General features: G+C 35.3%; 1 protein-coding gene across 1 annotated transcript in view; it reads left to right on the forward strand.

Annotated features, from left to right (window-relative positions):
- The window catches only part of ZFC3H1 (zinc finger C3H1-type containing), a 49,505-nt gene extending 36,921 nt beyond the window's left edge, over window positions 1-12,584 (forward strand). The window contains exons 25-35 of the mRNA XM_007448775.1: window positions 1,911-2,016; window positions 2,099-2,297; window positions 2,888-2,982; window positions 6,224-6,334; window positions 6,604-6,708; window positions 6,840-7,005; window positions 8,126-8,226; window positions 10,385-10,486; window positions 11,121-11,160; window positions 11,425-11,487; window positions 11,617-12,584. Of these exons, the coding sequence (XP_007448837.1) occupies window positions 1,911-2,016; window positions 2,099-2,297; window positions 2,888-2,982; window positions 6,224-6,334; window positions 6,604-6,708; window positions 6,840-7,005; window positions 8,126-8,226; window positions 10,385-10,486; window positions 11,121-11,160; window positions 11,425-11,487; window positions 11,617-11,754 (1,226 nt within the window). The 3' untranslated portion in view covers window positions 11,755-12,584. The remainder of the gene's footprint in view (window positions 1-1,910; window positions 2,017-2,098; window positions 2,298-2,887; window positions 2,983-6,223; window positions 6,335-6,603; window positions 6,709-6,839; window positions 7,006-8,125; window positions 8,227-10,384; window positions 10,487-11,120; window positions 11,161-11,424; window positions 11,488-11,616) is intronic.
- The last annotated feature ends 2,584 nt before the right edge of the window (window positions 12,585-15,168 follow it).

Here is a 15,168-nt window from a genome sequence, read left to right on the forward strand (position 1 = left end):
GCTTTGGAACATATATAAGATATAAAGCCTGTTCCCTTCTAATAAGAAGTATATAGCCTAGTCAGAAGATAAAATCTATACATCTGACATAATTAATAAACATATGAGGCCACATAACTGTCTATTAGTATATAGTCTAAATTCTGTGCTTAGAGAAGAGACTGGGATCTGTGATTTAGAGAATTACATGGTACAGGCCATAAACCTGAAGGGAAGAGATTATTGCAGGTTGGCATGATCAAGTATGTCTTCACAGATGAATTAGGACTTGGAGCTGGACTTTGAAGCTTGCCTATAATGTGACTGACATGGTGGGCCTCCTCAAAGATGGGACTCTTGTCTTTATTTTTATATTTCTCAAGGACCTATAATGTCTGGCAGTGTACTGAGCGCTTAGTAAATGTTCATTGAATAAACTAGGGAAGAAAGGAAGTAAAAGGACGTTCCTATTAGGGGAGCTAAGTAAACAAAAAGCAACAAGTAGATAGGAATTGGTGCAATGGATTTAAAGGGAGATTAGAAGAAGGGAGAGTCCTTATCAAAGTGAGACTTTTTGTGCTGGAGAACAGTAGGAATTAAGCTTGATAAGTGGAAATGATACCAGATTTTCAAGAACTTTTAAGTATGGTAGGCTTGATGGCAATAGAAGTTCTTTAAGAAAGAAAGAATATGCTGGAGAGAAATGATACCAAAGGTAGGAAAACCAACCAGAAGCTGACAGCCATAACTGAGGCATTAAAAAAAGTAACCTGGGAAAGAGAGAGTATTTATTGGAGACATTTTAAGTTACCGTATAGAGATTAGGGACAGATTAAATGTCAGGGAAGAAGAGAAAAAATAGTCAAAGATGATTTCAGGGTTTTGAGACCAGGAAAAGGAAAGGGTACTAATAGAAAACTGATGAATTGGGAAGACTGGTTTTGGTAGTAGGAGTGGTATTTATGAATGATAATTGGTCACCCAAGTAGAAATGCTTGTTGGCAGAAGGAAATAAGGAAGTGCACCTTAAATGGACAATTATGGATAGAGAAATGGATTTGAAAGTTATCAACATAGAAATTATTGTATTATATAGTGCTTTACAGTTTTTAATGTGCACTCCCAGTAAGTTATTCACCAACTGAAGCTATGAGATACTTTCTTTGAGGAAATGGAGATTTTAAAGTATAGCTATAAGGGATAAAAGGGAGAATTGAGTCAGTGAATGAGACCAAGAGAAAATATAAACAATCTCTTGGAAGCAGAGGCAAGAAGAAATTAAAAAGAAGAGGAAGAACATTATTAAATGCTAATCAGATAAAATGAATGTAGAGATAGATTTGTTTAGATAGGATCCTTATAAGTGAACTTCAAAAGTGCTGTTTCAGAATGGTATTCATTTTTAAACTCAGCAGTTCTGGGAAGTCATACCACCTTGGGCAAGGAGGAAATGGTGACAATTGGGCAAAGTGAAACAGTGGAGGACTTTTCTCTAAGAAGTAGCAAGATCGAGTAAAGGACTCTTTACAAAGGGAAAAGTGTTTTGAAGGAGTAAGGAAAAGATCTAGTTTAGGGGGAGACGTTTAAATGGCTGTAGATCAGCAGAGCAAGGCCTCTTGAAGTGGGTCGGAGAAAGATGAAAAGATAATTCATTCTTTAATTTCTTTGACATAATTTTTCAGGAATTTAGTATAAATGCAAAGATGCAAGAGCTCATATTGGATGTTTTATTCTTAACAAGAAAGTGAGGGTGAAAGATTCAATTTTGGGAGTTTGGAGATATCTGAAATACCTCCTTTGGGTGAAAACCAGAAGTTTAGTAAAGGTGAATAAGATATAGTCAAACAAAAGAATAGGCTACCTTAGAGATTAAATAACACAGTCACATAATTCATTTTATGTTTGATTCATGTTATTGTGTTTTTGGATAGATGCGGTGAAAGCTTGCACAGATGAGAGCCTTACTGTTGAGGAAAGAGTAGAGGCTTGTGTTCCACTTTACACAAACATGATTGTTCTGCACCAGCTTCTTGAGAGGTAAAACTTAATTGACAAGCAGTTAACCTCATATTAAAAATTGATTTTTTCATGTGTTTAAATGTGTGTTTTTCTTGTGAAGGTATGAGGCTGCAGTGAAGCTTTGTAAATATTTATTGGAATCATGTCCCATGAACTGCCAGTTGTTGGAATCCCTTGTTGCTTTATATTTGGAAACAAATCAGCACGACAAAGCTAGGGCAGTGTGGCTTACTGCATTTGAAAAAAATCTTCAGAATGCAGAAGTTTTTTATCATACGTGCAAATTCTTCATCTCGCAGGTAAAAAAAAAAAAGACTCAATTCTTTTTTTTCATAATTCTTAAATATGATATTTTCATGTTTCACGTTTATTCATCCTTTAAGATGTTTCAGGCATCAGCCTCTTCGGGATGCTTTTACTGATCCTTTTGCCCTTTGCAATACTGTTAGTATTCCTTCTCTTTCTGCCATAATACCTCATGCATAGTTCTACCATTGCACTTAATTACATTACATTGTAATTTTGCTTATAGCTACTTTGTATACTACTCTTAAGAACTCCTAGAGGGCAGGGACCATGTCTTATTCTATTTTAGAGCTCCCCTACTCCCAACACCTAGCACAGTGCCAAACATGTAAATAGAGCTTAATGGCTAATTGGTGAAATTGGTGAGTGAAATTTGAGCTTGTGGTATATTGGGTGTTAAACTGTTTAATGTTTAGTTCAATTTGGAGATCAGAATACAAAAGTCATCTCTACCTCCACCTACTCAAAAAACCTAATCTAATCAGTGGTTGGGGGGGGCGGGGGAGGGCTTTTCCTCCCTTGAAAGATTTTAATTAAACATTGTAAGCCTAATGTGTATCCCTCCTCTTTCTTTTAAAAATAGAATCGAGGAGATAATCTTCTTCCATTTTTGCGGAAGTTTATCGCATCCTTCTTTAAACCTGGGTTTGAGAAGTATAGTAACTTGGATCTGTTTCGGTAAGTTTGTAGAACTCTTGATTTGTACAGGGATGAGAAATAGTGTAGCTCAGTGGAAAGATTACCAATTTCTTGGTGGATTGATTATATTTTAGACTGATTTTTTTTTAAGACACTTGAATACCCTCTTACAGAATTGTTATAAGGGCAGTAGAATTTAATAAAAATAGACACAAGATGTAAAATGTTTTGCATTCTTTGGATTAAGAACACTAAATTTATGTTAACACCATGGTGATTCATGCTTCTTTTAATTACTGTCTTTGTTAATTTTAGCAATTAATACTGTAGCAACAAATTATCCTGAGACAATCTCAGTGATTTTCGAAAAAATGAGTTTAATTTATTGGATTGGTGATTTTAAAGTGAATGTAAATAATATGCCTTTTTAAAAAAAAATTCTAAAGAGAACCGCTTTAACTTCTGAAAGGTTTTTGAGTAAGAAACTTTGGAGAATTCTTTTCTCAACCGTCACTTTCTCAGTAGCTTATATAGAGTTCTGTATTTACTACCTTTATTTGTTTCCCTGTGAGTTCTTGTTCAGATCCTAAAGGGTGGGGTTTTTTGGAGGCTTTTAACATTCTCTTTCCTTCTTCCTCATCTCTCTGTAGGGATCAGCGAACTTTTTTCCTTAAGGGCCAGATAGTAAATATTTTAGGCTTACAAGCCATATGGCCTGTCGCTACTAGTCAACCTTGCTTTGTAGCAAGAAAGCAGCCATAGACAGTATATAAATGAATAGGCATGGCTGTGTTCCAATAAAAGTTTATTGATGAAGGTAGGTGTAGTTTGCTGATCCTAAGTAAAACAGCATCAAAAGGAAGATATTTGTCATGACATACTTTTTTATTGTATGTTAGGAAGAACTGAGAGAAGAAAGGTCTAAGCTGGATATCTCCTAAAAAAATATTCTTGTGGAAAATACTAAGTGAAGATAGAGTCTTAGATTTATATATGCAAGTCTAATGCTTGCATATATTTTTCTTTTCTTAGGTGCTCCCTCCCTGCACCCACCCACAGTATAGCAGTGTTATATAAAAAAATATTTTCAAAAATAACCCACATTTTGTTGAGTCAGTGGTCTATCCACCCTAGAATATTTTGTGAACCTGGCAGTTTTATTTGAGATATGGCAAAAAGTTTGGGGTCACCATTCTTTACCAGACTTGAGTCTTTACATCTGTCGTCTTATGGTAGATAGCCAGTTTATTGACATAGTGATTTTAGTACTCTTCCTGAAAGTCTTTCTGGTTTGCTACATATAGATTAACATCTTATAATTAATTACAAAAGAATAATTTGAAATGCAAATTAATAGAGAAAAATTAAACTATTGTATGAGAAATTTAGAGATTGTTTAGCTTCCCCATGCTGACTTTCTCCCTGTTTAAATTAGATTGCTTTAACATCTCAGACTTAAGCACAGGATAAATTCAAGGCTGAACCAGACTTTTAAAGACTTGCTGGTTCTGATCTTCCCTTCAGAATGGAGGTAACTGTTTTAGCTTTGAAGAAGATGCTGCCAGTTTGTGCCATGGCCAAAGATCTTCAGATCTTCTTGATGTCAGCTTAATGAAGCAGAATAAATAAGTGACAATAAAAATGTGAAAGTGGGCTACCTCCAAATAATCTTCTCATTATTTGCTAAGTCATCTTGCTTTATTAATTTTTTTGTGTAAAGTTATAATTCATAATTCACCAAGAATTATGAGGAAAAGGTATCCTGTGCTTAGTTTACTTAGACAATTTGAAGTCCTTATTTTGGATAGATGTGGTGAAAGCTTGCACAGATGAGAGCCTATCTACTTTTTAGATATTTATACAAAAGTCAAATATTAGGAGAATGGCAGTAAGTGAGAGAGTTTTCAGCATTACCACATTATTTGGTATTGATAGAAATTTTTAAAATTTATTAAAGAGCCGAAGCTTATTAATAGGAGAAGTCAGTGCTCTTAATAAGTTCAAAATACTTTTTTATTTCATGAGTAGAAATTGTAAAGCAAAGTACATAGAACTGTAATATTTGTTTAGAATTAGAGTCTGTCATTTCTTTTTCTATATAACATTTAGTATAAATTTTATACTGGAAAATTTTATGTGTAAAATTTAGTATAAAGACAGACAGAAAGATTGAGATGGAGTAATTTTCATGTGTTTCAAATCAATTTAAAGACTAGTAGATAACCATAAAAGTTAACTTGGGGATTTCATTCACCTTACTGAAGTTGGCATAGGGGTAGTCTTACATAGATTAGATTTAAAGTTATCTCTTCTTACTTACTGCAGTTTTCAGTTGAGAAAAGTCAGTATTCTTAGAAGTGATTAACTCATGGTAATACAGCTAGTTATGGCCAAGTCGGGATGATAATCTGCCTTCTAGAAGTACCATTTCTTCCCTTTCTTACGGCCCCCAGCACACAACCTCCTCCACCCCAGCCGCCATACAGCCTCTCTAATCCATTAAAACTTAGTTCCTTGAAATAATTGCTAAATTCACTGTGAACAGTTAATACTAGGTTGTCATTGTTGAAATCAACGTATTTCCTTTAAAAACATTGTTCCTGAAGATGCTGGTAATGTTATACACACAGATTCAAATATATTGGGGGGAAACCTGAATTACCAAAGTAAAATAGATTTTTTTACTGATTGGCTTCTTAGCGCCTTTAATATCCTAATATGTGTTGTGGCTTTTTAAGAGGGGGCTTTAATTTGCGGTATTTCTCAATCTTATTTGATCATAGACCTCTTTTTGACAAGTGCCTTATGGGCCAATATGTTATAGAATACACTTTTATATCATGTCTAAAATTAAATGTAGAGTGGTATTTGTGTGTATATGTGTATGTGAGAGAGAAATTGTTTTCAGATATCAAGTTATATAACTCAATTTTTTTTTCAAGAAAGTGCAGATTTTGTGGGAAAATTTTAGATACTTGGTAGTCTCATGTGTTCTTCTCTGTTTTTAATTAGGTTTCATTAGATGATTATGGTGGTTTGTTTAATTTGGGCTATAAAATTTAAAAAATTCATTTTAGAAGAGGAATTATTCAAGTAGGTATAAGATAATAAATATATGATGCTAGAGATGTGACCAAAGCAGTATGGTATACGCATGAAAATAAAGTCTCATTACTGTATAAACAAGGAAGTTTTACTTGAAACAGGATTTTTTTTTAAAAAAAGCAATAGTAATCCATGTGTACATAGGCATAATTTCAAACATGATATTTTTCCTTAGGTATCTCTTAAATATCCCAGGACCACTTGATATTCCAGCCCGTTTATGTAAAGGAAATTTTGATGATGAAATGTTTAACCACCAAGTTCCTTATTTGTGGCTGATATACTGGTGAGACATTATCTACTGTGGAGAGAAATGTTGCATACTAGGCTTGCATCTGTTATTTATTACTGAATTACACTGTGTTAAAATTAACCTGTTGCTAAAGTCATTGAAGCAAAATTTAAGGGATGCTAAGGTTTATACGTTATTAAAAAAAGAAAGATCAAAAGAAGGATTCTATTGTAATAATATCTGTAATGTTTATACTTTGTCATTCCTTTACCTGATCGAATTGAGCTGTAGACATACAATGTTTTCCTTCATTTTTTAAACAGCCTTTGTCATCCTCTTCAATCAAGTATTAAAGAGACAGTGGAGGCATATGAGGCAGCGTTAGGGGTGGCCATGAAGTCTGATATAGTGCAGAAGATTTGGCTGGAGTAAGTTTAATTCCTCTTAATAAGAATGGGATTTGAAATAAGGGGATATGGTTGGGGAAGGGTTGATGAGCTTTCTTGTTAGAGAATTGCTGGCTTAATTATTCTAAATTATGATGTTTTTCTTTTGGCAGTTATCTTGTCTTTGCCAATAATAGAGCTGCTGGATCCAGAAACAAAGTCCAGGAATTCAGATTTTTTACTGATTTAGTGAATAGATGTTTGGTTACAGTCCCTGTCCGATACCCCATTCCTTTTAGCAGTGCTGATTACTGGTCCAACTATGAATTTCATAATAGGGTAAGAATTTAAAACTTATTTTCTTTAGATATTTATACAAAGTAGGGGACTTAAATGATAGCAAAACTCCTGTTTAATATCGAGAGATTTTCCTAGGACCACTTTACTAGCGTTTACTGTTCTTGACCATGTTTTCTATTTATCTCTTCAAAATCTAGGCACAGAGCCCTTTAAAGTTCAGTTAAGATAAAATGTGCATATTGGTTATCTTCTATTTAAGAAAATTTAGCATTGAAGCAAAAGTGAAGAGATGTTAAGGTTTAAGACGTATTAAAGAAGAGAGATCAAAAGAAGTAATTGTAATAATGTCAGTAATGTTTTGCTTGAGTAATTGGAAATTTTACTGAATGAAAAATTCCATAACTTCAAAATAAGTAAGAATGTGCTTACATGTTGTAGCTGCTCTTTTTATCAGTATTTTGTCAAGCAGATATAGCTGTACATAGGACATAAGAAAGCTGAAATCAGATGCTGTTTGGAATTTTAAGAGTAGAGTCTGGATATTGATATATTTACAAGGTCATCTTCTTATAGGCAGTGAAGCAAAGGGTTTTTTAAAAATTGGTTTATTTTCAGAGACCCCTTTTATTCAGTGCGTGTAAGCTAAAAGCTCCTACTAAAGCTCAATATAGACTAAAACATCTCTGTGTTTTATTTATTTATTTTTTTTGGTGGGGTGGTTTTGTTGTTACCAGGATAACCAATTATTATGCTTTGTACTTCTATGCCATTCTTTATCCCAGGATCTCAAACCACTTTATGGACATTAAGTCATTTACACACGGGCATTCCATGAGCAAGATGTGGCAGGTATTATTAGCCCTATGACTTGCCCAGCTATACAGCAAGTAAAGGTAGACTCAGGAATGAAAACCCGGACTCCTGGCTTCTTGTCAGTGTTCTCAGTCCATGGCTCTCATCACTAGACCATATTTCCTAATTCATATTTGGAAAGTCACTAATATAATTAATGGTAGGAACTGTAACTCACAGCATCATACATTGTTATAATTTATACATTCATGTCTTAAAGACCATTTTGGTTTTCTCATTAAAACACATAGGTAACTGGATTTCACATTTTGTTGTATTCCTTTCCCCACCTCCCCAACCTTCACAGGTTATTTTCTTTTATTTGAGCTGTATTCCAAAGATCCAGCATTCCAAAACCTTGGAACGGTTTTGCTCAATTATGCCAACTAATTCTGGACTTGCACTGAGGTAAGAAAAAATAAAATTCTTAGCTCAATTGTATAGGCTCTTCATATAAAATTATTCTTGAAAACTTGGTAATAGTCTGCTCTTTGGCTGTTGCCTCATTTCCACTTTAATTTCAGAGTTGTTAAGCAATATGTAATTATTCGTGTAAAAGTCAATGTGGAGATCTAGTCACTTCAGAAAACTGCAGATTATAAGGGGGCATATAATTCAAGTAAAGTTCACCTGTGTCCCCTAAGCACATACCATCTGTCCATAGTACATGCATTATAAGCACAAAGCATGTTTTATGCAGCAAAGGAGTATTACTTAAGAGGTTTTTAAGTGTTAAAGAGATAAGCTGTACGCGGGCTTTCCCTAGTTGCAGCGAGCGGGGCCTACTCTTAATTTCGGTGTGCGGGCTTCTCATTGCGGTGACTTCTCTTGTTGCGGAGTACAGGCTCTAGGCGCGTGGGCTTCAGTAGTTGTGGCATGCGGGCTCAGTAGTGTGGCTTGCGGGCTCTTGAGCGCAGGCTCAACAGTTGTGGCGCACGGGCTTAGTTGCTCCGCTGCATGTGGGATCTTCCCGGACCAGGGCTCGAACCTGTGTCCCCTGCATTGGCAGGTGGATTCTTAACCACTGTGCCACCAGGGAAGTCTCGACTTTTTTTTAAATTAATTTATTTTATTTTTTATTTATTCTTGGCTGCATTGGGTTGTCATTGCTGTGCGTGGGGTTTCTCTAGTTGTGGCGATCGGGGGCTACTCTTCCTTGTGGTGTGAGGGCTTCTCATTGTGGTGGCTTCTCTTGTTGCAGAGCATGGGCTCTAGGCGCTCAGGCTTCAGTAGTTGTGGCATGCGGACTCAGTAGTTGTGCCTCGCAGGCTCTAGAGTGCAGGCTCAGTAGCTGTGGCGCACGGGCTTGGTTGCTCTGTGGCATGTGGGATCTTCCCGGACCAGGGCTCGAACCTGTTTCCCCTGCATTGGCAGGCGCCACCAGGGAAGTCCTACTGTGACTTCTTTTCATATACGTCAGTCATTCTCAAATATTAACATACATCAGAATCTCCTGGGATGGTTATTTAAAATGCAGATTCCTGAGCTAGAGCCCTCAAACCACATTTAAGAAACACTTATCCAGGGATTTCATACATTCAATTACAAGATTCTTTTAGAGCATTTCTTTGTAGTTTTTCTGCTCTGATAGAGTAAAATCCATTTCAACCCTCAGGAATTGTGCTTTTTGATTCAAAAAGGTACACGGCATACTAAAGCTTTGGCTTCTACTTGTGCTGTCATTTCCACTGCATCAGTTGTGTCTTATGTTTCTAAGCTTGTTTTATGGATTATAAGGTGCCTAAAATAGTTATCAAATATTCCTTTGTGTTCTAGAGCATTTAGATTCCACCTAGCATGTATGTAGGAAAATGATACGAGATTGAAAAAAATTCAGAGGCCTAAGACTGTGATAAGAGTAACAAAATAACGCCATAGCGTTTTATAATAAAGATTCTTAGTAATAAGCATGCTAATCTGCCAAAGTTAATTATAGAAATTTGTATTATAAAACATCACCTTTGATAAAACATGTGAAATAGAAAATGTGCTGATGTTTTGAGTAGTTTCTATAATGATAGGCATTTTGGAATATAGGTAGTTTAATTGTTGGTTTTGTTGGTAAAGTTCTACTTTTGATACTTCTTATTTCCTTAAGGTCATCCTTGTCCTTTTTTTTTCAGAATCGAGAACTTAATAATTAGTCACTGTACTTATTACATTTTAGCTCAAGAAACATTCACAATTAAGTATACTGTGTTTAATAAAGGAAGAAAAATACCAAGAAATTGCACTAATATATCAATTCATTATCTTAGAAAATTTACGGGGAGGGAGAATGTGGAGTGTAATTTGGAGAGAATGCTTTAGTATCCTATAGGAATACATCAGCCTTATTTTAGTTTGTTGAAGATGGTACGGGTCTTGACTAGACCTTTTGCTAGTTTGCATGTTTCTTTCCCAGGGTAAGTTTTGTAAGAGGCATTCTACAAATACTTGCTGAATAGCCTTGATAGAATTTAACTGACCAAAAATTAGGCTTCATCAAACATTCTGCTCATAGAGCTCATTTGGAGTTCCCTATACTTGCAATGCTTTTGTTCATTTTCCTGAATGTACTTTACAGGCTACTTCAACATGAATGGGAAGAAAGCAATGTTCAGATTCTGAAACTTCAAGCCAAGATGTTTACATATAATATCCCAACATGCCTGGCCACCTGGAAAATGTAATGCAACAATCATGTACATGTTTTTATAGCTATTGCTTTTATTTATAAGGTTTGCTCCAGACAGGTAAATCTGAAATGACATCTATTTTTCCCCCTGGAGAGATCTTTCTTCTAATTTAGATTTGTTTTTGGCACTTGCTGAGGTTTTATACCAAGAGTGAAGGCGTGCTCTTTAACAATTGCCTCTAAAAGCAAAATGGATAGTTTTAATTTTCCTTGAAGGAGAACATATAGATAACAATACTGTTATCAAACAAACAGATCTGCTATACACATATTAAGACTATCTCTTTTGAAATGCGGGGTTTCCCCCTATTATAATCTGATATCTTCTTTCTTTGAAAGGTGTTAGTGCCAAGTATTTTTTTTTACTAGTAATTATGAGTATTTTTCATGAACGTTATTTATGTTCAAAACACTGGTCTGCTTTATTATTGTAAAGTTGATAAAAATTGTTGAATTTTTCTTTTCACTATAGGTTACCCTCCTTGGAAATTTAGCCTGTTACTTTCAGGAAGTTTTGTACTCAGATTCCCACAGTCAGTATTCTGCCAGTGGTAGTATCTCATTTTGTTCAAAGATATATAAATTTTTCTTTTCCCTTTTCTATATTCCTTTTTTTTTTTCTTAGAGCCATTGCTGCTGAGATTGTTCTAAAGGGACAAAGAGAGGTAAGCCATGATTGACTATCAGATGGGTTGCTTTTTTTTTTTTAAATAGCTATTCTGCCCTTTTTGTTGACTTCTCAATTTAAAAGGATTAAAGCATAGAAGTTAACATCCTAAGAACTCTAAATGTTTGGAAACTCCAAAATCCAGCATAACCATGTTGTCTTGAATGTTGTTATATTATGAAGTACCATTCAAATAGTTAGGATTATGAAGGTGTTTTCCACCACATTTCCTGATGGAATTGTATATATATCTATCTTATAGGTCCACCGTTTATATCAGAGAGCCTTACAGAAGTTACCTCTTTGTGCATCACTGTGGAAAGATGTAATGCTTTTTATCTTTTATTTCATCTTGAAGTTTTCCTATAAATTTTCTGCATGTGCCATATCCATTGATGTGGTAATGCTCAAAATCTAGCTAAGTCTTACTTCTATGCTTCCCTGTCTTTTACAGCAACTCTTGTTTGAAGCATCAGAAGGAGGTAAAACTGATAACCTGAGAAAACTAGTTTCCAAGTGCCAAGAGATTGGAGTCAGCCTAAATGAGCTCTTAAATTTAAACAGTTACAAAACAGAAAGCAAGAATCACTGAACACTGGGTGCAGTCAGTTCTAAGTCCTTATAATAATTGCCAAAAATTATTTGAATGATCCTTCAAGATTAGGCTGATCCCTGGCTAAGGTCTGTGTAAGGCAGACAAGCATTACTGATCATATCAAGTCCCCTACAATATCCTATCCTCAAAACCGGAAGCAATGAACATGACCCTCTTCGCTTGGATAAATGAACTTCCTGTTTGGCCTGCTTCTAGGCCCTGCCAGATTCTCATAACATCATGTACGTAAGTATAGTTCCTCAAAGTGACTGACATTTATTTTCATTTTGCTTTGTTTTTGTTTTTATTTTTTACTTTTCCCCCTTCCTTTATGTTGTGCTATTCCTGATTCACTTGACACTCTCTGATGCCTGAGAGATTCTTGTTTGGGATTTAATTTCCAGGGCTGTGTTTACAGTAAAAAGCCGGCAGTCCCTTTTAGTTTTTCCTCTTTAAACCTTTTGAGATTCTTCATTTCAGGATTTAAAACTTAAGCAGTCCATCTTAAGGAAAGTGTAACTGCCATGGCCACAAGTCTGCTAGTTGCACTTGAATGCTCTAACAGGGTTGTTTATTGCCCTTTCTACGTTCTGGACTCCTTGCCGAGACTGTTTAACTTGAAGATTAAAGAAACTATTGCAAATGCCAGTGCATCAGAACCTAAGAGTGGTCAAATATTATGTGCAATTTTTTTTGTAAAGAAATTTTAATTTATAATAAAGTTTAACAGTTTAAAGAACAGTTAATATTTGAACTGCTTTGTATTGCAATACTACTTTGTAGTATTAAAATTGTTTATAAAATTATTTTTAATATAAGTTAACTTTTTGAAAAATGTTGCTGTCTTTATTCACTTTTCACATTCCGGTGGGAAAGGGTTGAAGTAGGAGATATGGATATTCACTATAACTATATCAGTACTTCTTATTTTGAACTGCTTTCCCATAAAAACATTCCAGTGTCTTTTTAAATTCACGAGAAGATGGGTCCTGTTCTGTTTTGAGGACAGTGAACAGATAGGCTTGCACCCTCATTCAATTCCTTGTTCTTACGACCACGGTGTTTAGAAAGTATCTCCCAACTATAGTTTGAATGATTTGCTTAGTGACATGCGGTCTTACGTTGAATATCAATATGACCAAATGTAAAGGTGACTTTGTTTTTATTTTGCTTTGTTTTGTTTTGTTTTCAGTCTGTAGTGGGTTATTTGCGCTTGGTAGAAAAATTGTTAATGACACACACACTGCCACAAATCTGGTCTTACAGCTACAATGCAATCTAATTGTTGAAGACAGAGCAACAGCCCCATGAAATACTAGGCAAATTTGTACATCGGTACATTTTTATAATGCTTAGTTAAAATAAAGCCATGTTTTGATGCTCTGCTAATGTGCCTACCAGACAGTGCATATTTAGCTAGTAAGTGCTGTTTGGTGAGGTCAAGAACAGAACCCATTTATCTAGCGTCTTTCATTAAACCAAAAAGAGGCTATATGGTTTTTCTCTAAAACCAAAGAAACTTGGGTGGAAGATAGTAATCCCAGAGGGGTATTCCTCCACTGTATGCATTTAACTATTCAACCTTGAAAGCTTTTCCTTCCCTGATTATTTGAAAACCACTGTTAGGTGCTTGGAAAAATATTTCCAGTCTGTCTCCCCATAGTGTAATATTTTTGGTATTAATTGAAATGTCTCAATAGTTTTTTCGAGACTGCTGAGTTTTTGTAAATTCTAAAACCTACCATTTGTTGCATTAACAATTCCATCAGCAGTAACGTTTGTCTCTTTTTTAAAAAAAGAATGCAACTGCAAGATCCAGCCATGCAGGCTGTACATTGTGACAACTCCAGAGGTCCCAGTTCACATGCTCACAGTCATGCAGGCAGAGGCCTTAGCATATGTTAAGCAGCTGTTTCCTTTTTGATCAGTTGTCGTATCGCTACTTAAAATCATGAAGCTATCTTATAGAAATTATATTGCCTTAAAGATAATGTCACCTTTTCTTCCTGTCATTTTACAGACTCACTTTAACCTCCACAAAAGAATAGCAAGCACTGCTTACGAGTGAGGTATATGTTCCTGTCATCCTTCCATATTCACTTTTACTTTCTTTTTAATGAAGTGCTTTGAACAAGTAATAATTAGAATATTAAAACTTGGGGTGAAAGTTGATAGTTATTGTAGTAACATGAATATAATATTTAACATTATGACTAAAGTCTTCCTTTGGGCAAAGAAATGTTATACAGTGAGAAAAGATTAGTCATTGAGAACTGCAGTTCCTTACACTCTCCCACTCCTTTCGGGGGGAAAACACAAAAGAGGCATTTTAGGCTATGGGGTTTTATCTCCAATAAAGGAAGTGGTGTGGCAGATTGCAGTGTATTTTATGTGTTTTTCTTCATTTTAGAGAACAGCCTAATATTTCTATTTGCCTTTTAACGGAAAGTGGACCTTGTAACATTGTTGTCACTGGCTTATCTAAGGCGGTTTGCTTTCAATTAAAGGGCATATAAACCTACATCATAAAGCAAGCAAGAATCTCCAGGTGCAACATCTAAGAACTAAAGGCACTAAGCAGACAAGCAAAAGCTGACAACAAATGTAGAGGGACTTTATTGAAGATTGGAGTTTAAATATTTATTTTTCAAGGTTGTTGAAAAAGTAGGAACATGTGGCTATAATACAAAGCAGGACCAATATTCTTGCTGAAAGCTGTCATGTTTTCACAGATAGGTCATAATTTCCTTAAGTCTGCTTTCATATCTCTCTGTTAACATTAGTGCGAGGGAAGAATGGGGAAATATGATTTTAGTGACCTTGCAGGTTTGGGGATTATGCCTGCAAGTGTATCATTGCCCCTCAGTACAAATTAACAGCCATCATACAGAGCACTTTGGAACAAGAGCTTTTCAAGAAAAGGTAGGCTTCTAAGGAACATTTTTTATATTCTTTTTTGTCCTTCACAGTTTCACAATTGGGTCTCTATCTTTCCAAGTCATGGTACTTTTTAATGTAGGTCATAGAGCTGAACTGAAAAAGGGTTTGTTTTTTTTTAATTAAAAGAAATTTTTTTAGGGCTCTATTCCATATACCACCAAAAAATGTCCTCACTTTCTGCAGGTGTTCTTCAGTTGTGTGCTCACTGTTTCAGGGGCCAGTGAACAGCCACCTAAGGGTGTGTGGCCCCACCCTACTCTCATTCCCATCTTCCACCACCACTCACATAGCCTTCCTCAGTAATCGTTAGGTGATACTTTTTGAGTACTACTTGATTGAGATATCTGCATTAAATGTGAAAAGAGCTTTTCATTTTTTTCTCTCTGACATCTTTTAGATAATAGAAAGCTGTGTCTGTCTTTCATAGATGGTGAAACGGCTATTGAATTTGTCTCCACTTTTCATTCAGTG

This window comes from Lipotes vexillifer, unplaced genomic scaffold (assembly GCF_000442215.2).
Source record: "Lipotes vexillifer unplaced genomic scaffold, Lipotes_vexillifer_v1.1 scaffold329, whole genome shotgun sequence".
Classification (NCBI taxonomy): Eukaryota; Metazoa; Chordata; class Mammalia; order Artiodactyla; family Lipotidae; genus Lipotes; species Lipotes vexillifer.